This window comes from Dermacentor albipictus, chromosome 5 (genome assembly GCF_038994185.2).
Source record: "Dermacentor albipictus isolate Rhodes 1998 colony chromosome 5, USDA_Dalb.pri_finalv2, whole genome shotgun sequence".
Classification (NCBI taxonomy): domain Eukaryota; kingdom Metazoa; phylum Arthropoda; class Arachnida; order Ixodida; family Ixodidae; genus Dermacentor; species Dermacentor albipictus.
In genome coordinates, this window is record NC_091825.1 from 137,837,042 (window position 1) to 137,861,419 (window position 24,378).

The following is a 24,378-nucleotide window of genomic DNA, read 5'->3' on the forward strand; positions in this document are numbered from 1 at the left end:
GCGCAGTGGCTCTAGTGCCAAACGCAGGCTACGGTTACTTGAACCCGACAGGAGCAGGTCGAGTCAGAAGTCGGCCTTAGAGGACCCGACTCGACAGAGCTTACATGAACTCGTACATGACAGGTCGAGATTGTTGCGATAGCCTACGTCAAGGCCAGAGATAAGACAGCGCTTCGGGTAATCACCGCTGGCTTCGCACCACTGTACCGACCTGTCCGCGTGTTCATCTGCACTTCAGATGGGTCGGGCTGGCTCAGCTAGACTCGACGCTTGCTGAAGCCGATCGGCTAGCGTTTACATGAGCACGAGAGGCAAATCTCAGCGCAATAAGAGGATAGTTTTTGTCGGGTTCATGTATAAACGCCCTGATAGGGAAGATTTCAAGGCACCGACATCTTCATCGAAGCGCAAGCTCTGGACGAGCGAGCGAACGTTTTCTTCGACTGCGAGACTATATGCGATCCTGCAGGGTTAATTCGCATCAACTAACTTAATGATTTTAGTCGTAACTTAGTCTTGACTAATGGTTTATATTGCGCTCTCTCCACCCTAAGTACCCACCGGTGTCTAGGCGGGTACATACCCAGCGCTAATAGGTGTGTGCCACTGGGTATATGCTCATGGCACCACTGTATATACATATACATATGTATATATATATATATATATATATATATATATATATATATATATATATATATATATATATATATATATATATATATATATATATATATATAGGGGTTTTCTTCAAAGTTCAGCACGCAGGACCCGACGTAGCATACGCAGGAAAGAGACGACGAACTTTTTGGAAGACTTCTTTTACTTAACGTTTTCGGCTGGTGGACCAGCCTTCGTCAGAGTACAGTGAGTACAGTCAGAGTACAGTACAGTACAGTTCGTCGTCTCTTTCCTGCGTATATATATATATATATATATATATATATATATATATATATATATATATATATATATATATATATATATATATATATATATATACCAAGACAATCATGTAAGCTGGAGTTGAGTCTGTGTATTCTTTTTTTTTCGATTTCCTTTCAAGGTAAAGATCGTGGACGATAAAAACAGGATTGTTCCCGCCTCTCAGAGGGGCGAGCTGTGTGTCCGAGGCTATGCCGTTTTCAAGGGCTACTTCAAGGAAGACAAGAAGACAAAGGAAGCCATACGCAATGGCTGGTACCACACTGGGTCAGGTCTGCTTAGTACTTGCTCAGTGTGCTTAAAAGAAAAGCTAGACCTTGCACGTTCCTTATGCCAATCAAATCCGTGCCCTCACACAGTCAAATGAATTTGTTGCAAGTTTTAACAAAAACACCACGAAATTTTCATGCAAAATATGAGTGTCGTTGATCGGCGTCCGTTGGTGCAAACCTAAATAAACGACCCCGACGTATACTGTAGTATGCAGATATGGCGTTTTCTATGCTATAATGTTCTTTGAATTTACCTTTTCTTGAGAAGAGGTAATTGCACACTAAGTGGATTAACTTCGCACAACTGTGTGCACCAATGACAAAACGAAAGCTTGACAGTAAAATCCCAGAAACCTTACCATTATTTTTCTTCGAATGCTAAAACGGTTCACACACACTTTCCGTACCAGTAATGCATTCTGCTGCTAAAGCACGATGTAGCTGATTCACTGCCAGCCACAGCTGCCTATTTTCAAAGGGGGTAGCATGAAAAAAAAGCTCATGTATTGAGACTCGGGTGCACGTTAGAGAACCCCAGGAGGTTGAAGTGAACCCGGATTTCTCGATTACTGCATCCCTCATATCCCGCATGTATTTTTGCGACATTAAACTGCATAATTTAATTTTGAGTTCGGGTACAGAACATAATCGAAATAACGTACTGCACGAGACATGACGTCTCGCTGCCCAGTAAAGATAACGTATGCAGAGGGGCCACAAAAAGTGGTGAATTGTTTGATAATGTCAACCTGATAGTGATCCACACTACGAGTACATTTTTCATAGCTAACAACCAAGCAGAAAAAAACATAAAGGAAATTAGAGACGATTTAACAGGTGCCCATAAAAAAAAAGACTAGCACACGATAACCTGACCTGCTGGACTGCTTATTAGCACCAGGCAATAAGACGGGTGCTCACGAGCACTTGTCTCTTTTCGTTCTTGTCCTGTGCTGTTTCCCGGCTCGGTTTTTAGCTATGAACATGTACAAACTAGCAGAGCAGTCTGTTTTCTTGCGTGTACTTCTGTTGCGATTACCGCGCAAGTTTGCTTGCGCACACAAGTGATGGAAACAAAGTGGGCCTCGCCCATTGTGCAGTGACTGCGCCATGATGTCTGAAGACGGCCGGGTCTCCATCCTGGGTCGCATGAGGGACATGATCGTGCGCGGAGACGAGCATGTATACCCGCAGGAGGTCGAGAACTTCCTCTACACCCATCCCGCCGTGCAGGAAGTGCAGGCGAGTGTCCACTAATACAAATTGGGACCTCGGTAATGTGAAATAATGATGATGATCATGATGATTTATTTATTTATTTATTTATTTATTTATTTATTTATTTATTTATTTAAACATATACTGCCAATCGCAAGGAGTGATTATGGCAGGGAGGGCAAGAAACGTGCAATACAAGAAATCCAAATCGAAGAGTGAGTGTACACGCGGACCAAATTTTTGTGGAGTAGTGAAATTATTACAATGCTGTTGTTCATGGAGAACATGCAATAATAGTCATCTAGAGTTCGTCATCAATATGCACAAATACAAGGGGTGGTGCAAAGTGGATTAGGTTACATATTTTTTCGAGTATTACGCAATTTTTACAGAGAAGAGAATGTTTTAAGGAAACCATAAACAGCAATTAGCAAGTTTTTTTAATATTTGCAGCACAATGGAATAAGGTGGACAAGTCTTGTCTGTGAGGCATGTAGATGAATCTCATAAGATTGTAAAAAGGCTTCTAGTGATGGACTGAGGATAATATGTGAAGGTCAGTTGTTCCATTCTTTGGTTGTGAGTGCAAAGAATGAAAGTAGTCGGTGCTAAAACGATAATTTTATAGTGATTGGGGATGATTATGACGTGTTTGCCTAGTTTATGATATAGTCAAATAGCTGGACCCATTTACTGCGACAGTAGCACCCTCTCCCAATGAAGGCTACCATAATACTTTTGTTTGCCTGCTTTTTCCTCAAATAAATGGTCTCAACAACTACGCGGAATATGGACAAGAAACCAGTGGTTCTATAAGGCTGTTGGTTGGAGGGCAAGGGATCACTGTCGGCTTCAGTACTTTATGGGGACGTGGAATATGCGAAAAAGAAAAGTGCCTAATTTCCAGGCTGCCTCGGTATTGTTGCGATGGACAGCACTTCCCAAGTTCCTTGAGGTCAATGTCACCGCTGACTATATACTGTTGCGAAGTCGGGGGTCCGTGCGGCCAACGAAGTTTCCGTCGATGGTGTCGTGCCAGGTGCCGGGAGAAAGGGTTCCCAGCAACGTTTAAGAGGATGAAATTACAAAATGAATATATTCAAAAAGGTACATCGTTGAGATTACAAAACGGCTCCAACTATCGGATTACACTATGGTAGCGTCTTAGCATGTGCGAGTCACACTGTTTCCGAGCGTCCTCCTCCTAAGCCGTCCGGATCCGCTTTTTATGCCTGCGTCGTCATTGTTCGTGGTTTCCACCAATCCGGCGTGAGGAGACAGGTGGCGTCAGGAGACCAATCAGGCTGTCGGTGAGCTGGTTGTCCCATTCGGTGCACCGGGGTCGGAAACGCCCGCACATCACTGGGCACAAGCAGGGAGAGTAGGGGGAACGCACGCTGACTCCGATCCCCGGAGTGATCATGCCAGTTTGTGCGGCTAACAGGTGACAAGAAGCGTAGCCTTGAACGGACCTTCACTCCGGCGTGGACAGGCTAATTTGGGCTACTGACAGGTGTGAAGAATCGTAGCGTGAAGCGTGACAACTGCATGTCGCCGGGGTGACATCCACCCTCTGAACGGCCGCCGGGCACAACAGTATACAGGATGAAAATTTTCAGCGGCAGTCAGAAATTGTATTTGTGAACAAAAGGACCTCCACTATAGCAAGCGGTATTCGCAATTACAGTTGCGAACAAAAATATATTACATTTCATTTTTTTTTTCATTTTGGGGGATGCGAGCTAGAGTGTTGAGAATGTTTGTGCTGAGTTATGCCAGACCGCTATTCTGCCGGGCAATAGTTTCTTTAACACGCACTGTCGTGTTGCGTTTTGCACACGACCTAGCCCACCCATCGTGCAGACTATTTGCGTATTCCTCCCCCACCCACCCCCACCCCCTCAAAAAACAGTATGTGGAAATACGCGCTAGCTTTTGAGGACAATCTTAATGGTATGTGGGAAGGTTAGCAGCGCAAAAGGCTTGGCATGCTACTACAGGTTTAATATAGTTAATATATTAGAACAGATCAAAGCAGAAGAGCAAAGAAAAAAAGCAGGAACACGCGTCCACTTGCACACAAACTTGCAAAGGTAGACAACCGCTTGAGCACCATAAAATGAACAAAGATGAAAGTAGAGATTTGCGGCACCGTCCAGAAGCAAGCTGTTATCCAACTCTGTCCCTTTTGATTCACAGGCGCACACCCTTTTCGAAGTTATCGAAATCAACAACAAATCTTATTAGGTACGCATTTAATGCATTTTTACAGACAACTACAATTTTATATACCTTTTTATTCACTATACTGTATATCATGCGCTTACAAGGCCTTGTCGCAGATCCTAGGCTCCGTGAGCTAGCTGTCAGAGCCGACGCAACTTTCCGTTGATCTAAACCTGGTCTTATGAATTATAATGTACTATTGTTTTGCAATTATTAGTATCTCACACTCTCAAAGCTTATTAATCAAACTAGAAACTCAGCATCCTGTTGTAACTGCTCACAGGTGGTTGGCGTCCCGGGCGAAGAACAAAAGGAGGAAGTATGTGCATGGATTAAGCTGAAGCCAGGATTTAGCCTCAGCCAGGAGGACATAAAATGTTTTTGCAAAAGAACGGTTTGTATCCTTTCAAGTACTTGACGCCGATACTTCTGAGAACTGCTCTCGCGCCTAAAGCTTCCGATGTTTCGCTCCCGTGTTTAACAATTAAGACGCAGGGAGATTTAAAATAAGACTGCCACGTATTACACAACGCACCTTCGTGACCAACACGCTTTCACAGTCTAGAAAGTTTGAAAGCTATTTGATTGGCTAACTAGTGCCTAGTCTCCGACTGTATTAACGAGTCATTATTTAGATTTCTGATTTGCTAGCGAGTCAATTGGAGGTGGCTCTGCGTTTCGGCTTGGGAAGCGCGCGCCGTGATCCGCTGATACCGAGCCGGCTGTTCGGCAACCGGAGAACACCGCACGCTCTGGCGCGGTAGCCGCCATGGAGGAGGGGGAGGGGTACATGCAAAATTAAAAATTAAATTTTGGGGTTTTACGTGCCAAAACCACTTTCTGATTATGAGGCACGCCGTAGTGGAGGACTCCGGAAATTTAGACCACCTGCATGGGGTTCTTTAACGTGCACCTAAATCTAAGCACACGAATGTTTTCGCATTTCGCCCCCATCGAAATGCGGCCGCCGCGGCCGGGATTCGATCCCGCGACCTCGTGCTCAGCAGCCCAACACCATAGCCACTGAGCAACCATGGCGGGTGGGGTACATGCAGTGGCGAACGGCGGCGGCTATGCGTTTCGGTTTGGGCAGCAGCACATCATCGAGATCAGCCGCCACCGAGTCGGACGATCATCCGAGCCGGTGCTTTGATTGCCCCGGCTCAGGGGTGGTGTCGGAGGAGGAGCAAAGAGAGCAAGCGCCGTGCGCGAGTGACAGCGCCAGGAGCGCACGCAGCTAGAGCAGGGCCCCAGCTACACAGCTGGTTACGGCGAGGCACGACGGCGACGCGAAACGCAGGAACGGGCGCCAAAGAGCTACGCTGAGAAATGTATGGCGAGATATTGAGTCTATGAGCAAAAAAAATGGACAAAAGTCTGGAAATTAATGTGACAAACTTTCGTTTTCTTTAACGCAGGGTAATAATTTTTGAAGAGTTGCAGCTCATTGCTTTTGGTATGAGTGCCGTACTATTTTTGTTTATATCGGGTGGTAGACTTTCATGTAGTGTATGGACTTGGTGTTCATATTCCGTTTATTGTGATATTGTGTATCCCTTGCCTGCCCTTTATGTTAACGACACCATGTACCATGTTTAAGGCTCATTTTAACTTATACTTATGCTGCGTTTCCGAGATGCTTGTGTTGCTCATTTATGTGCAATTTGGCTGCTCCTGCAATTGGTGCTGGACTGTGGTCCCACTGAAGCCCGCATAGTGGCTTTTTGACCACGACCCTAAGCATCCAGGATGTTGATATCAGGTTTGAATTCGAATTTAAAATTGGTTCAATCGGGTTAGAATATCAGCCTGGTCGGCAATATTCTTGTGTTAAATTATTTAAGTCAGAATCGAGTCACTGCTACGCTTCTCGTCGGAAACGTACTTTCTTTTGCAGCTGAGCCACTACAAGATTCCAAGATATGTACTGTTTGTGAGCGAATTTCCCAAGACAGTATCCGGAAAGGTCCAGAAACACGTCATGAGGGAAGAGAGTCGCAAGATACTACACTTATGAGTCTTCTCCAACGTTCATTGTTTGTTAATAAAGTGTCAAATGTTCGCAGTGTATTAGTGTCACAATATTTAAGCAACCTTGTTTCTGTCGTATATATACGCGTTAGAACAGAGCAAGGAGCTTGATAAAGGGAAAATTGTACCTAACTCTTGCCTCCTGCAGAGCCGATGTATAGGTTAGTCAGGATAAAATGGGGAGGCAGTAAAGCAGATCGGAAATATAAAGAACGCGTACATGGGTTTGAAACACGCAAAAACAAAAAAAAAAGAAACAAAGGAGAGGTCACATTCGACTCCCCTGATGCTCATGCACAAATGAAGATGCATATATTTCTTCAGAGGGAACAATTTTCATTTTGACAGAAGTACACAGCTAGGTATGTACGGTATATGCAACTTGCAAGCAACAATGAATCTAATACACACATAGTCAAGCTTGCAATGTATCTGCCCATTGATTAAAACGAATGTACAGAAGCACTTGATTATATGTACACGTAGGATATAATCTCTGCAACATTCAATAAGTGACTTATATGTTTAAGAAAGTACCATTACACATACCCGCACATGCAAACGCAGAACTCGGGCTGTACAAACCTACTAGAGGCAGCGATTTTCGGCCATATACATAAGAAAAGCCATATGGACCTCCGGGGCTCCTTATCGCCTACTTCGCTTAGCATGCGTCGATGAAATGATTGCACCCGATTTCTATTTGGCCAAGAATTGGTGGAATCGCGCGGGTCAGCCCTTGTTTCATTCAACGGAATTAGAACCTCAGTACAATTCTGGTGGGAATAAAAAAATAAGAGACACATAGCTTTATAAAAAGGAGGGTGATCTATCCTCGCAATACTAGGATGTACACACAGATTCCGTAAGAGAAATTGAGTTCGCCTGAAAAGTTTTTCAACCTGCTGAGGTGACTACATCTCTTTCTTTTCATTTTTGAGCCCTCGTTTTAACAAGTACATTATCACGAAAGTTCTCATCATGTTGTGTTCCTCTTTTTGGTTAGTAAACACCTGTCCTCATACGACGTGAAATGTTCTTATATCTCATTAAAACATGTACATTCTGCAGCAAAATATATACAGCCAACGGTCTTATTCCGCTCTGCTTTATATTGTAGAACTGGCTGGACTCAAGTGTAGGACCTTTGACGGTTGTCTGTTTCCGAGGGGGAGTGCTGTTGAACGCGACCGGGCCCATACATCCTTGCTAACTTTCATGCAGAAAACTGAGCTGGCCTTCCTTCATAGACATTTTTTTCCGTGTTCCTATTTTCTTTTGTCCGCGTCTCTGTCATTTGTTTATTTCCCATTTTCTTCTCACGTCGTTAGCAGAGATACCAGTCGTCATCCTTGCCTTTGCACAACCCCTATATACGAATTCTCCTTATGTGCGCAAGGGGACGACACAGTATCACAAAAGGTGCATTAACTATTTCTTGTTCTGTTTCTTGTTTTCTGCAGCCGTCGCTAGCGACGGCTACAGAAAAACTTCTCACGCCTCTGAACCATCCAAGACACTGCAGTCAATGTATAGCTTCCTTGTTCATCATCGTTTGGATGGCAGTCCGTAAAAAAAAAAGAAAAGTGAACCGTCCTCCAGACACTAACGTTTGCCACGGACGTCAATAATAATAATAATAATAATAATAATAATAATAATAATAATAATAATAATAATAATAATAATAATAATAATAATAATAATAATAATAATTCGCCTAAGTACTCCTATACTGGTTTAAAATGGCCGAGTAATCGCACGCGACGGGAACGGGTTTCTCAGGGGCGCTCAGCTTAAAGAAAAAAAAAAAAAGAGAACGCTATTTCGACATCGCTAGCAAGGACGTGGGGGAAAAGAATATCACATTGCACGTCATGACAGGGCTGTCGTCGACCTAGCATTCCCTCCGTGCGCTGCGTCGGGGGGACAATTAATATGGCGCGGAGTATGTCTGCGTTTTATCTATCCACACTGCCTGAGATACGTTTTTATAGTGCTTTTTTGTTAGAAAAGCATCGTTTTGCACTTGATAGCGTACTTCGAGAGGTCGCATACATTCTGCCAGCGACGACGTGTACACCCGTGAATATAACAGGAAAGCGCGAAGTTATCAGGGCAAAACCTAAAGCTGCTAATGTTACAAAAAATTTTACAAAGCTCGCAACGCATGCGCCAGTATAGTTTACTTCACCGACCTGTTTTATTACCGAGCTTTAAGGCTCTCTGCTATTCCTATAATAAATTGTGTCTACTAAGCTAGAGAACAGGACAATGAAATGACACTCGTGGGACAATTTGTTAATCTTTTTATTTTTGTACTACTACTTCTTTTTCTTCCTCTTCTTACTTTCTTTAACGGCAGGTGCTCAATAGGAAGGGTCGCATTAAAGGCAGCCTCGTTGATTGTCGACCTAAGCAGCCGCAGTCTTACCGCAGGGATGAAAAACTAGACCTCTGCCTTCCGCTATGATTTCCCTTGCACAGACTTCACAACGTACAACTGGAAACCACGTGGCCGACTGGTTCTGGACCGCAGCACACAAGCCTGTGAACACGAACTGTGTTCTTACATAACACGTGTGCCAAAGGCTTCCTCTTCGGATAGGGATAAGAGAGAGAGAGAGAGGTTCAGGAATTTCGTCAGAACAGAAATCCAGTTTGCTACCGTCTGGGGTGGCGGAGAGGGGTATAAATGACAGGTCCAAGACTCTACCTAGGCACGTGCGCGTAGGAAACCGCTCTGCATAGTCGAATATGCTCACATAGACGCTGACGCGTGCTGGTATACTGGATACATGCCGATAATGGGCTCAACATGACTCGACTACTTTATGAGAGCACGTGGCCCGATGAAGGAGGAGGTTGTCTCCGTTCTAAACAGTTCTGGTGGTCTTTGTAGCGCTAGTCGCCGACACACCGGGTCCAGGCTGCTCAAGATACTCCCCTGCACTATATCCGCTTCCATGTGTGCCACTTGTCACGTGTTGCAGCAAAGCTTTGACGTGACTTCATTCCCACAGCTATACATATACAATGTATCATGCCAACGAGGTGAGACAAAAGGAAAGAGGCAAAGTGTGCTTTCCTGATGAGGCCTATGTATGCACCTCGGGTCATGAAACAGGATAGTGGGGGCTGGGAAATACGAACAGGAGTCATTCAGAACAATACAAGTTGTCATATATACTCCAAAAAAGTAATAAATGAATGAATTACATGAAATAAATTGATAGCGTTTCTACCATCCTCGCACAAGGCGTTGACAATGGTAACATATAACCAGTACACAGAAAATGAAAGAAGAGGAACACCTTAAACAACGCAGCTTACAAGGACATACTAAGGAATATAAACACTGCAGAATGGCAACGCGGTTTCTTCAACCTGGGTCAAAAAGTTACGTTGCTTCCTTTCTGAATGCAGGAAGGGATCTGCTAACATCGACAGTATCCACTAAATTAAGATGAGTATTGCATAGTTGTTAATGCTAACTAGAATATTCCGCATCCAAATGCAAATCGCTGCTCAGAGCCGAATACTCTGTATTATCCCAATACTCCGCATTCAGCAGTGAGCGCTCATTTAAATTTAAGTAGTCCCCTTTCTTCCTTATCGTTTCTGTGCACGACATCCGTGCGTGCTCATGCTAAAATTTAAAACAATAAACAAAACACGCGCTTCATTCAACAGATTCTGCGTTCATTAACATAAAGCCGATTGGGAACGACGCCACAGACGAAACGACGAAGAGGCGGTCAGCAGAGAAGATCGGGGTCTGGTGCAACAAAGTATGCATGAGTTCGATTTTGTTTGGGCGGTAACTCTTTACTGTGCCTTTGAAAGGCAGTACATGTACCTAAGCAAAAAAGAAAGCAGGCAGCATTCAAGAAACAAATTCCTCGTACGCCGCTGTTTATATTGTAGTCATTAACGTACGGGTTCTAGTCTTCACGCAGGCTCGGTCATTTGTCACAAACGTCCATGACCGTCAGCCACGATAGGCTGCAGGACCACTTACGCGAAGCCACGCTCGACAACGGAGAAACCTTGACACGAAACGACCAAACTGCCGTATACATTTGGGGGACGCTTATCGCGTCGACACGCACCGTCTCCTCCTCGCCATTCTCCTCCTCCGCGCAGAAGAAAACGAAACAAGTCCCTCTCTGCGCAGCCATGGGAACGCATACGCCGTGAGGACGCGTTGCGCCCTTCCTCCGCACCTCCTCCGCTGCCTCTCGGATTGCTCAGCTGGCCGCACTAGCCCAGAAGCGACCGACCGACCAAACCGGGGAGCTGTCGCGGAGCTACAGAGGGGTGCGCGGCGGCTCTAAAAACAACTTCGCGGCAGCAGCGTGGCTTCGCGTTGAAACGGCGGCAATAGGAACATGGCGCAAGTCTGCAAGCACGCGAACACAATGCGAACCGCGTTCGAGGCAAGGCGGCTCCTATCGCGCCTCAATCCCCGGCGAGCTGCTGATTACAAGAAGCTGGTCGGCGGCGGTCAGAGGTGAGTGAAGTAGCGTGTCTTAAGTGGCAGCTCCGCGATCTGTGTTGTTTGTAACTGTGGCGTCGATACACCCCACGGCGATGTATACGTACCGCGATGCTCGTACATTGCTGTCATACGAGTTGAGACGGTCTTAAGTGGCAGCTCCGCTACGTTATAGTTTGTAACTGCGGCGGCGATGCGCCCACGGCGGTGTATGTGTACCGTGATACCCGTACGTAGCTGTCTGTCATTCGAGTTGAGACGGTCGGGTTCGGCTTTGTTGCGTCTCAGAAATCTCCACGTGCTGAGCGTTGAGGGAATTTTTCTGTACGACGTGGGTTGCGCCTCTTTCGAAGTCAGAGAGGCGCGGAGCAAAATTTATCTTGAAGAAAGACGCGGGAGGAACACCGATGAAAAGAAGCGGTCGGCTAAAATGCCCAAATATTTGTACCTCGAAAGCGTGGACACGGAATGGAGGAATGGGTCGACAAACTTTGACAACGAAGTGCAGGGTAATTGAAAGCGTAAATCGACTAGCCGCAGTCGTCAAAAAGAAAATGAGATATACGGAGATGATAAATTGGGTTCAGAGGAGGGATAGAAAAAGAATGGAGGATTACGAATACGGCAAGAAAGAAATCGGGAGAGAAAATCAGCACGATAACGCGAAAAGCAGTGCCTTGTTATTTGTCGCCCGAGCTGGCTACCTGACACAAAAGCATAGAGTAACAAATATTCAGTACTCGGCACATCGTAACGGAATGCCAAGATATTCACTCAGCAAGAGCCGTAGGAAAAGTCCACGTCACAGGCGCGCTGAGATTCAAAACGGGTGGAAGCATTAAGTGGTCAGCAGTCGAGATAAGCGAGGTATTTTTAGGTGACCACCTGTCGTCGCATCGTTTCAAAGGGAAGACAGCAATCATCTACATTGCGAAGTGCGTATTTGGTTCTGTGCAGCATAGAATGCGCCAGAGCTTTTCAGTCACAATGCTCGTGAAATTGTCATTTGCTTCACGCTGCTGTGACGGGAGTAGCATGCACTGAAGGCGCGATAGTTGATCGCATGGGTTCCACTGATAGCAGCGCTGCACGAGAATTCTGCGTGCTTGTAAAGTGCTTGTAAGGTGCTTGTAAGGTGCTTGTCATTGCGCAAAAGACGAGTTTTATGGGAGAACCGATTATGATGACCTGCGTGCGCACACCTTGCCGCACACTGCACTTAGAACACTTCATAACATATGGACCGCACGCTTCGAAGCTATTCAGACTTCTCTGGGTGACGGTGATTAATAAACATGGTTCGCACAATTTGCGCTGAATAAGCACGAAAGCTGCAAAAACATGAGCGCTGCCATTTTGATTGAGTGGTTACTATTGCCACATAATTTCCTAGGCTTTCCAGTGATCCTTTCGCAATTTACAAGCCTAGCTGTGGTGAGGAAATTGTACTTTGTAACATTACCGTGTTATGTGTTCCGTTTCCTACCGCCTCAAAATGGAAAGAGAGCATATCTGGAGCAATGTTAGTGCTGATCAACTCGGTGACATTCACACCGTAGTAGCCTTTCCATGCTACCTTCATTTCACAAGTGCGTGTATAAATTGAACTTTTTTGTGCACCGGACACTTCGCGACGCGTGATCAATGTATTAAAACACTTCATCCTAACTTCGCATCCATCAATGTGGCTACATTGGGCTTGGCGATAACATAAACAGCGCTTATAGTAATGCAATGACTGCTTCTGTAAAATGAAGCTGTATCTTTAAAGCAATATGAAAATTGATTCATGTCAGATTTCAGTGGCGACGCAGAAATGTGCAGAAGCTGTCCAGTAAAGTGGTAGGTTTCCGCAGACGTCTTTGCGCCACGTACGTAATTTTGATTCTGGTCACGCATGTAGAGCACGAACGGCCATGTGCAAAAAATTACTGTTGCTGTATTTCTTGGTATTAAGATACACTCTAGACGGCCTGCTTCAGTAGGACATCTCTGGCAGGTCTCTGCTTTGGATCGCAAGTTTTCTAAAATAAAGGACAGTATTATTCAGCAATACACCTGACCAAAAGAGCAAGGAGTAGGTGACACACGGATTCTGTAAGGAAGTAGGTCAAGTCCTTTTCTATTCAATCGTATTATGTCTTGGTTGCCTAGTGCCTTGCCTGTCTCCCTGAGATGCTCAATTTATGCTGAAAATCTGCGCATATAGACCTCGAGATCAAACATCCATCTTATACAGTAGAATCTGCAACAACACCTAGATGCCATCAACAATTCTTTAATTATTCGAGGCGTGGCTATCATATGAAAGAAATTCTCTTCTCCCATTCACAAGAAAACTCCCCAAAAAGTTCAAGTCTTGTAATAAGTGGGGAGCCTCAGAATCATGTTCGACAGCACAAGTTCTTAGAGGTTGTCCTTGTCAGATGACTAACGTGAACAACTCAAGTACACAGGAAAGAACATTAACGCGGTGATAAATGTTCTGCGACGCATTGCGAAAACAAAATGGGGCTGCTCAACATCATCATTGCTTCGCGTGCACTGTGCAGTCCATACGGAAAAGAATAGCGTATTCTGCCCCGGTACTTCATCATCTATCCCTCTCCTCGTGGGAAGCTCTCGACCACTTTTGGCTGAATTCGGCCACCTGCAACGGCAGGGGCTTTAGTAATTGCAGAGACTTGCCAATGTTCCTTTCGGGCACTGATATGTGTGGAGACATGCGGCCACTATTTTCACCTGACAACGCAGCATGCCGATCATCACTTCTTCAGTAATTAACTGATAAGAACTGTGCCCATTCACACGCGAGAAAGCAAATGTACAGGTACAGTGTCCCAAAGAACAAGTTCTGGCCGGCAAGAACCGAGTATTACCCATGGTTGCTATCAATTCCAGAGGATTCAAAGTACTGGGCGTATCTCGTAAATGCGACCTTGCAGAAACAGATTTGAAACAATCAACGCTGTGACATATTTACTGTACCTCCAGGGATTGCATTCAGGTTTATACAGATGTGCAATCTGCCTACTCTCTATGAAAAAAAGAGAGGACGTTTGAATTGGATTGAATATTTTTTTTTTTATGCCTAGTCACTGTTCGCATTCCAGTCAACACAGAGACAGGCAGTTTAGTATGTGAGGCGCACACTGAAAATGAGACCCGTCTAATAACTATATCACACAGCGACGCAAGAAACCTTGTATACATGAAGTAACCTTGTGCATATTTTCCTGTAGACTTTGCTTCCTTGATATACAAGTGCCCTGCAAGTGACTGCTCCATAATCTTAAATGACATTACTTGCATGCTGTGCAAATTCTGAGTGTTGTGACGTACAATGTGCCAATTTGAACTTTATGTGAATTCTGCGTTAGCGCTTTTGGATATGTGCTCTTTGCCTAGGAAAGAAGGAGTAGCAAGCACCACCCATGATGCCAACATTTCCTACACCAACAATTATTTAAAAAAAAGAACCACGACGAATTATATCAGGCTACAGACGTTGCGTGACGCCAAAAATTAAGCTTTACTTGCCAAGTGACGAAACCTCTGTGTTTGATTTCATACCTTGCGTGTCATCGGGTCGTTAGCGTTTTGCAGTCATATAAAACGCCATCAGCTCTCAGCGCCTTTCAGGGCACCTTGTGTTGTTGTTTGTGGCCGAGAATCTTGGAAAACGACGACTCAGTTTTTTTTTTTCAGTTCGTGCCACGGAGTCAAAATCGTGAAGCCTTGCGTAACGACAACCTTGGAGATTGCCCAGTGGCGCGGCAAGACCTGGTTCAATGGAATAGCTATGGGATAATTAGCCGATTAGATCTCCCGGAAATTCTACGTCGTCTGAGTGGCTGAGGTGCCGTATCGGAGGATGACGGCTTAAAGTGGCGGCCCTGTGATCTTTATATGCCCACCTTAATGCAAATTGCGGGAGTGTGTCCTCATTTCGCCGTCGGCAGAATTTCATTGCTTACTGGAAGCGACCCGGCGATCTTGGGATCGGAATAACCATGGAAGTAGGGAGAAAAATTACTGCGTGACAGGAGTGCGCGCGCAACGATGTAGATCTAAAAAAAAGATTAAATTGTTGGGTTTTACGTGCCAAAACCGCGATCCGTGCCAAAACCGTGCCAACACCGTGGTGGGAGACTCCGGAAATTCGGACCATCTGAGGTTCTTTAACGTGCACCTAAATCTAAGTACACGGGTGTTTTCGCATTTCGCCCTGACAAAATGCGGCCGCCATGGCCTGAATTTGATCCTGCGACGTCGTGCTTAGCAGCCCAACACCGTATCCACTAAGCAACCACGGCGGATGAAGATGATACGCTGGATAAACCCAGGATAGCAGTCATTTTACGCCTAGTGCGAGGACACTAAGTGTTCTAACAAATGCGCCGCCGAGGCAGTTCCGATTGGGAAATGTATTTAGGAGGTGTTTCGGGGCTAATTGTGTAACGCGCCTGAGAACACACGTTCTTTAACCGTTTACAAAGGGAACTCGGCTAAGCTTGAGAGAGAAAATTGACGGTGCATCCATCGTTTGGAGAGTATTGACGACGTTAAGGAGATTAGCAAGATTCCTTATTATGGGTGTGTAATTGGTGATGGATATGCTTTATGTGTTATGATGGTTACTATGATGATTATTGCGGTCATTACAATGATGCAAATAACCAGACAGCGACGGAGTTGTGCTGTGTACAAGTACAGAGTATTGATAAGAGAGCTTGACGAGGCACGTCGAGTGGCCGGACTACTCTCTCGCGCTTCGTCTCTATTCTTTTTTTTTTTTTTGCCCAGTGACCAAGTGGCACATGCCCTGGGTCATTAAATAGCGCACATGTACTCAGTAAGAGTATAAGCGCACCGCACGGGGCAGGAAGCAGTGAGAAGGATCCAGGTATTCACAAATCGCAGGTATAAAACTAGAGAAGTGGCTTTTCGTAAGAGGCAAGGCATGCAGAAACGCCGTGAAAGGATACCTTCTCTAACACGTGATCACAATTATTATTATTATTATTATTATTATTATTATTATTATTATTATTATTATTATTATTATTATTATTATTATTATTATTACATAACGAAAGTTGTAAGCTTTACGCGGAAGGCTACCAAGATTTCATTTCCCTGTGGGCTCAAAGATGTTCGCCTGCCAAGAGCTCAAGGAGCGAAGGACCTTGGAGTGTACTTCGATAGCTCAGGGTTTCTCGCCCCACGCTCAACAGACAAGGCAGCGTGCACTTCGAACGCTCGGCACAGTCTGACGAGGGACTTCAAACAACCACTTTGTAACCTTGTATAAGAGCGTATGCCTTCCAATTCTTGAGTACGCGCTTCCGTGGTTTGGCGCGGCACTTGTAGGTCAAATTGTGAACTTCTCGAAAGTGGGCAAAAAAAAGTTCACACCTATAATTAGACATCCGTTCTGTCAAAAGCCTTACATCTCAATAGAACTAGCGCAGACACTCACGTTACCGACCCTCACCTTTAGACGCAATAAATCGGGTGTTCTTTTTTTTTTCACAAATTAATACGCGGAGAAATCTGCTGCTTGCACTTGCATTCTAATGTGCGCTTTTAGATTCCGCAGAAACGCACAAGGAAACAGCGCCTTTCAGCCTTAAGATTTTTGTGACCCTCTATATAGAGTGCAGGTGACATATAACGCCCGTTCAGAGTGCATGGATATCTTCATGCCTAATTTTAATAATTTCTTGAAAGGAGTTGCAGAGATATTTCAATAACTGAACAAAAATTCTCAAATCTGTTGTATGTTCCGTCTTTCTGTAATCCTTTCTTCCGCTTCTCCAGTTTTGCTTTGTATTCTCTTCGTGTACACATATTATGCTCCGTTAAAATCTGTATTCGCAAAATTATTATTTTTTTATGTGTGCGCGCGAAGTGTATGTGTGTAGGTGTGTGTGAGCTTGCGTTGTTCTTCCTGTGCATTGTTTTGCCGAGTGCGCCAGCACCAAGATCCTCGAGGTTGTTCCTGGGCATATTAATAAACACATTTGATTTATTCTTCTTCTTCTTTTTCTTCTTCTTCTTCTTCTTCTTCGTCTTCTTCTTCTTCTTATTATTATTATTATTATTATTATTATTATTATTATTATCCATGTGAACATATATAAACAGTGCAAAGTGAGAAAGAGAAGAAAGATGAAAGAAGGAAAAAAAAGAGGATGGCACCGCGCAACACGTGACAGTCACAGGCATAGTATGCAATTACAAACCAGAGTCTAGTCCAGTGGCCGACGAGAATTCCAGCACAGCTTTGTGAGCCTGACATGAATAGGAAAAAGAGTAAAAAAATTAGGCAGAATACGATCGTCGCCGTCGTGCAACACGAATGGAGCAACACACTGTATCAAAGTTCTGAGATGTCAGCGTCATCGCCTCATTGCTTAGCTATTCAGATTTTACGTGGCCTGTGAGTGGTGTATTTTTATGGACAAAGAGAAAGGCGCCAGCCACAACTGCTTTAGTGGCATGGACTACAATGGTCCGTCTCACAATGGTCAGGGGCCAATGATCGCTGCTATACACAATTTCATTGAAGCGTCAGGAATGTTTCGCTGCTAGGGCACCGACGGTGGTACGCCTTACTTTATTTTCATTTTATCCTAAATTTATGTATAGACCCTCAAGAAATGTCTATTAGCATTTAGTTGCCTAATGCTTCGTTTTGAATGTATGCCTTTACACCCTTTTGGTATTTCATTCAATGCATTTTTCAGTCAACCTAGTGTGGCCATTACACTTTAGAAGAGTGAACCGCTGTGCTAGTTGGTGATCCGACACAATAAACGAGTGTAGCGCCAAGACCACAAACACACGAGAAAGGAGTCAACATGGGAGCTTACTTCAACTATTTAATGAGCGTGAAAGCAGCCTACACATGTTTACTTACTCAGAAAACGTGTTTTTACCCGACTCTACTTGATGCCTTATAACGCGTGCGCATGCACTCTGGGAGGGCTACATATGTAAGATGTTTTTACGCCCACAAAACAGTTGACGCAAGCGCCCGTGTTGTCTCCATTCTTGTGTGTGTGTTACTTGGCGCAAAATTCGTTTATTACTGTGGCCAATCCGCCCTGTAGGTACGAGTCATGTTTTGAGGCAACAACAACAGTGGTGCCAAAAATAGATCTTAGTCATGGCTACAAGCTGAGAGGACAGAGCAGCAGTGTTTTTTTTTTCTCTGGTGTAATATATGCGACAGTGACGCACATGAGTGTTAGTGAAGTGTGCGTTGCCAAAGCGTTTTGTTCAGAAAGTTTTCTTTCCCATATCATGCGAACAATCCAATTTTTTAAAAATTCGGCATTACCGTCTCGAATGATTGAATGAACGTCATCTTTATTAGAAAGGCTAGCGCTGTGGCCTGTTGTGGGGGGCTTGGGGAATTCGAGTGTGGGAATGCAGGGAAAGCGACGGCAAAGCAGGTGATCGTCAGTCAGCTGTCTGCATGGGCCTCACAGTCTGAACAGCAAACCAGACTCGTCAGCGAAGGCCAGGAGGGAGTTGCACACGGCACGCTTACCGAGTCCGTCCGCTGATCGTATACAGGCCTCGTGTACTCCGTTCCACGCGTAGCAGTCAACGCTGTGGACACTAAGCAAGAAGTTAGGTCAAGGAAAGTTGTCACTCCACGCATTCCGCCTGCGCTTCGCTGCGCGCCAACAGCATTCGCTCGCGCCAGCATGCACGTCAGGCTCCTCGCGACGGGCGGCAAATAAAAAAAAAAGACCCGAAAAGAATGACAAAAATAAAAATGATCTAAAACGATGCATTAGCAGCCGTATAGCACGGCGTGTTTGTTTCTAAATATTCAAACTAGTTTCATTCAATACTGATCCCTTTATAAAGAACAGTTGCGCACAAATGCGGTAACACCCCCCCCCCCCCAAAAAAATGAAAGAAAACAAAAAAAAACATGGAACTATATCCAAGTCCAAAGGAAGCAACTGCAAGAAGTCTCTCTAGCCTCCACAGCGTTGACTGCTATGTAGGAACGGAGTATAGTTCGAAATCATCGTCCTGTCTATAGGTACTTGCGGCGTGGCGTGCCTCTTCAGAAGCCCGACGGTTGCTCTTAAATTAGGTGGGAGGAAATAGGAGACTGGGAAAAAGAGTGCATATGCGGGATGTGCTACTGTGCCCGAGGCCTATAGAATCTAATTAACGTGCACGCCTCGCGGTCGCTTGCAGGCGATCGCTCACTAGCCTCAGCTACCACCACACCACGGATAAGCAGCCGTTGCTTCCGCTTACGCTGGGCGATGTGGTCGACCGGGCGGCCGACCAGCACGGAGACAAGGTGGCCATCGTGTCGTGTCACCAGTCAATCAGGAAGACCTACTCAGAGTACAAGAAAGACGTAAGTGGAGGCCTGCTCATTGCGTATTCGCGAAGGAGGAAAGAAAGAGGAAACAATTGTTTAGTACGTGTATTTCGTGTTTCCGCGTTCGCCAGTAAAGGAACCAAGTGATTTTCGTTTGCAGACGCACATGGTGCTTATGCGCGAGGAACTCACCATGACTCAGCATGAGCTTTTTCTTAAGCAAATGAACGTGGCCAGGCGCTGTTACTAGAGACCATGAAAACCGCTTCGCAACTATATATAGGCGTAAGGCATCAGAGACTGTGCAGAACACGCGAGGTGGCACAATAACGCCTGTTCCTTCGTCCTTCGCAGATTGACCAACTCGCCGCCGCCCTCGTGTCTCTCAAGCTCCGCGTTGGCTCCAAGATCGCCATTATTGCGCCGAACATGTACGAGTGGCCGGTCGTGCAATTCGCAACTGCTAGGGCAGGATTGGTCCTGGTGAGTGTGCACTGAAGGCCATCATGCCGATGGTATCAGAGGAAAGTTAGGACATACGTGCTTATTATATAACTATAATTTTATTCAGCAGCGATTATATGTACATGCCGGGTAAACTTTCGCCGCCGCCATGATGGTCCGTACAAAGTCCAAGTGCGATAAGCTCTTACCGTGCACCGCATGATGTGGGTACGAGGGAAAGCGTGCGAGCAAGACCCGAGAGGGATGGTGGCTTGATGAGCACCGTCTTTCCCGTTCGCCTACTGTTGGAGGTCACGTGATCAAGCGCTCGCTAGGGGCCGAGCACGTGAGGGCATGTCACCTCTACTAGATAGCCCGGGCATGACGGCGCATGGGCTCAAGGCATTCTGGACTGAGGACGCCTCTCCCTAGCTGCTTCACCTAATAAAAATGTTTATTCTCTCTCTCACCGCGCGGCTGAACCCACTCGCAGCTTACACACCACATATTTCAGATAATCTGCAGTGCGTGCAAAGTCTCTAAGGATGAGATGGCCGGTGTCTTGATGCGCGCTGTGCTCCCGCGCGCCTTTGTTGGAAGTCACGTGATCTCAAGTGTCCGTGACGCGATGAAGCGAAAGGTAGCACGGAGTGTTCGCTCCTGCTGCCGGCACTCTTCATCCCGCCAGCCATGTGACAGCGATTGTTCGTGGTCATCGAGTGAGATCTGTTCATGCTTGCCTGCTCGGGCGTGACAACATTCTTGTGAACTTATTTAACAAGCGAATGGTTTCCTGCGATTTATACGGACTGCTGAAACCTACGAACCTCACTTCGTGGAATTGATTTGATGTCTCTGTCAATACGACATCAGGATCAGAACCGCGAGGTTATTTAAATCGAGGAGCGCTGCAAATAACGAATGGTAGAAAGAAACGTTACATGGTAATCGGGTGGAATTGTGCACAGTAAAGTTTTCAAATGACCGTCAGCTTGAATTACCAAAATCTAATGTAATCTCGAGCCACTTTTTAAACCAAATGACGTAGCCGGTTCTCGCATATGTGCAAACTCATGTGTTCCTGAAGAAGGTATATATATATATATATATATATATATATATATATATATATATATATATATATATATAAACGAGAAGAAAGGGGGTTAACCGAGGGACCCGATAATTTTTAGTCATATAATGAGAAGCCAACAAACACTGAAACCAAGTACAACATAGGGGACATTGCATGTGCTTAATAAATGAAATAAAGTAATGATAAATTAATGGAAATTAAAGTGGATGAAAAAACAACTTGCCGCAGGTGGGAACCGAACCCACAACCTTCGCATGTCGCGTGCGATGCTCTACCAATTGAGCTACCGCGGCGGCGTTTCCCCATCCACTTTCTTGGGTATTTATGTGTACTAGTAGAACCCTGGGAGTTAGCCAGCGCCCCCACTCACAGACCTTGGCGGCGGACGTGGAACGTCTTTATATATATATATATATATATATATATATATATATATATATATATATATATATATATATATATATATATATATATATATATATATAAATTTATGATTTATTACGTGCCCGAACCACAATCCGATTATAAGGCACGCCGTAGTGGGGGACTCCGCAATAATTTTGACTGCCTGGGGTTCGTTAAAGCCCACCTAAATATCAGTACGCGGGTGTTTTTGCATTTCGCCCCCATCGAAATGCCGCCGCCATAGCCGGGATTTGATTCCATGACACCTCGTGCTTAGCAGCGAAAAACCAAAGCCACTAAGCAACCACGGCGGATATATATATATATATATATATATATATATATATATATATATATATATATATATATATATATATATATATATATATATATATATATATATATATATATATATATATATATATATATATATATATATATATATATATATATATATATATATATAGTGTGTGTGCGTGTGTGTGCGCGCGCGCACGCACGCAGTAGGATTGTTCAACGGACCAGATATAAATGAGAGAAAATTGTTTTCACAATTTCGCGGTAATCTTTACGTTATTGCCCAACAGTATCGGTCGGTGGAACGACCTTCAAGGGCTACAGGCAAGTGAAGCCGTCGTGGTACTCGCCGAAGCAGCGGAATGGGTGTGGGGTTTCTCCCTTTCACACCCTCACAAGCAGTATACAAAAATATATTTCAAGGCAAAAAACATAAATAAATACAAGGGGCAGAACCTGTGTAAACTTGGTTGCATCGCCACTCCTCGAATAAGAAAAAGAAAAGAGAATATGTGTGGACGTTGCAGACGCTCTGCCTGCTATATATATAGAAACTTCCTCGCTCAATGCAGCCAAATGAGCTGTTCTTTGGCACAAGCGAAACCATAACCATTCTGCGCTCAGTGGTGTTCTTGCTCCGAAGGACTGACACTCCTATGATCCTTAGCTTCGATGGTCTGGCGGGAACCAGAGCATAGTCACCATGTCCTTTCCAATTTCATTCATTTTATATCATCCATGGCATAGCTCCATGGATGATATATCATCCATGGCAACACATGGAAACAAATGTCGTGGCTGCCTGCGTGTAGTGGTAGTTATTTCACGAATTCGAACGGTGCTGTGGCAAGTATTAATGACAAGCTCTGCCACTGGCGAAGCACTCGAACCAAGATCCTCTGCCGCTGTTTGCGTGAATTTAGCTTCAGTCTTTAAAATCTTATCAAGAAAAGTTACAAGATAAACCAAACTCTTGTTTATAACACCGGATGTTCTAAAATTTTTGTGCGAATTTTTAATATTACAAGTGATGTGGGTAGAAATCCAGTAGCTTATCAGAATATCTATCCGACGAATGAGTATGTGCACGAGACGTGGATGAACACTGTGTGCCGTTTCACCCCTGCACTGAACGCCACTAGCTGTGAAGGCTAGCTGAAAAAATCTTCGGCTCTCACTGTATCAATAATTTGCGTAAATTGCCAGAACATGCAATTCGTTTTTCTCTCTCTCTCTCGAACTCTGTGTTCTCACAGGTGAACATCAACACTGCTTACCAAGTTCCTGAACTTGAATACACCCTGCACAAGGTAAGCAGGGCTACCTTTATAATCCCCTTCCACACACTTAGCGTCGGCAATGATCAAGGCGAATGAGAGAAACATAGTGGCTATGCCTTTGTTAAGAACAACCGCATGACGCGTAAAGAACGGTCGTACTAGAGATGTTTCTGGAGCCATGTCGTCAAGTAATGTATCGTAGATCGTGTTTAACCGAGTGCCAGTGAAACGAGAAAAACTGTGCTAGCTGTAGCGTCTTTGGCACCTCTCGTGTTTTGTATTTGCTTACGCTAAGAACTGCGTATTTCAGCGCAATACAGCAAGGTCGATTCCGACCAACCAATCACGAACTTTTCTGGGACGGAGTGATGTGATTGTACAGCACAGTCGACTTAGGTGCCCCCGACTTGTTGAAAAGTCGTCGCTGCAGCTCCGCCCTTTCGATGTGACCTAACTAACCTTGAAGCAACATTTTTGTTACGTTTCGAAAGCGGTCTATCTAATAAGCCGTCGTGCATTGTAGATTTGTGTCCGCTAGCATGGCAGCGCCAACGTGTTCGTCATTGCTCTTTTGTTTCCTGCAGCTAGTGCCATTTATTTTATCGCACGACAGTCAATTGTTCTCGAAAAGATAGCGACGCGAATTGCTAGCGTTTTTTAATGACGTAACTCTTTCAAATAATTTCGGAGCAGAAGCGCAAGTTGTGACGTCGAAGGTAGCAGTCGCATAGAGCGATAGAATAATATATTTCAATGATGACTCTCTGCCTATGTGGAGAAATTGTTTAGGGGAAGGGATTTATGTATGGCTCACTATGAAAGCTTCGCGCGCGAAGCTCCATAGTAGGTTAAGTGCCTCTTTGAAGTTACTCCTTAGTCGGACATTGCACTAAAAGGACGTCACTTCCTTAGGCTTGTACAAGCAAAGAGTGGCGCCGAGTCCTTGCCTAGTTGCTTTGTGATTTTGGCAAGAACAGCCCAATAGATTTTTTTCGTTACGCAACCTCTACCCGCCTAAAGAAGACAAGGTTGTGCAAAAGAAAGGTTAGGCGTGCAGATATTGGACAACACGAACGCTGGCCTTCGAGCTGTCCACTTTTCTTGTGTCCTGTCTGCACGCCTCACCTCTTTTTTTTTTTTTGCATAATGAATCCTTACCAACTAGCTCAGCTTTCTGTCGTTCTATAAGGTTATGCATAGCGCACTGTCACTTCAGTGCTGTAGGAGGTTAGCTTTCTTTAATTGCATGCCGAATGCTTGATAGTTTCGAAACTTCATCACTTGTCGCTCTGCTCAGGAACGAG

The 24,378-nt window shown here is 44.8% G+C and overlaps 1 protein-coding gene across 1 annotated transcript in view; it reads left to right on the forward strand.

Annotated features, from left to right (window-relative positions):
- Positions 1–24,378, forward strand: part of LOC135909319 (uncharacterized) — a 55,236-nt gene that overhangs the window by 10,482 nt on the left and 20,376 nt on the right. Inside the window, exons 13-20 of the mRNA XM_065441259.2 lie at positions 1,067–1,212; positions 2,318–2,459; positions 4,945–5,055; positions 6,559–6,658; positions 11,067–11,205; positions 19,420–19,588; positions 19,907–20,035; positions 23,051–23,104. Coding sequence (XP_065297331.2) covers positions 1,067–1,212; positions 2,318–2,459; positions 4,945–5,055; positions 6,559–6,658; positions 11,067–11,205; positions 19,420–19,588; positions 19,907–20,035; positions 23,051–23,104 — 990 coding nt within the window. The remainder of the gene's footprint in view (positions 1–1,066; positions 1,213–2,317; positions 2,460–4,944; positions 5,056–6,558; positions 6,659–11,066; positions 11,206–19,419; positions 19,589–19,906; positions 20,036–23,050; positions 23,105–24,378) is intronic.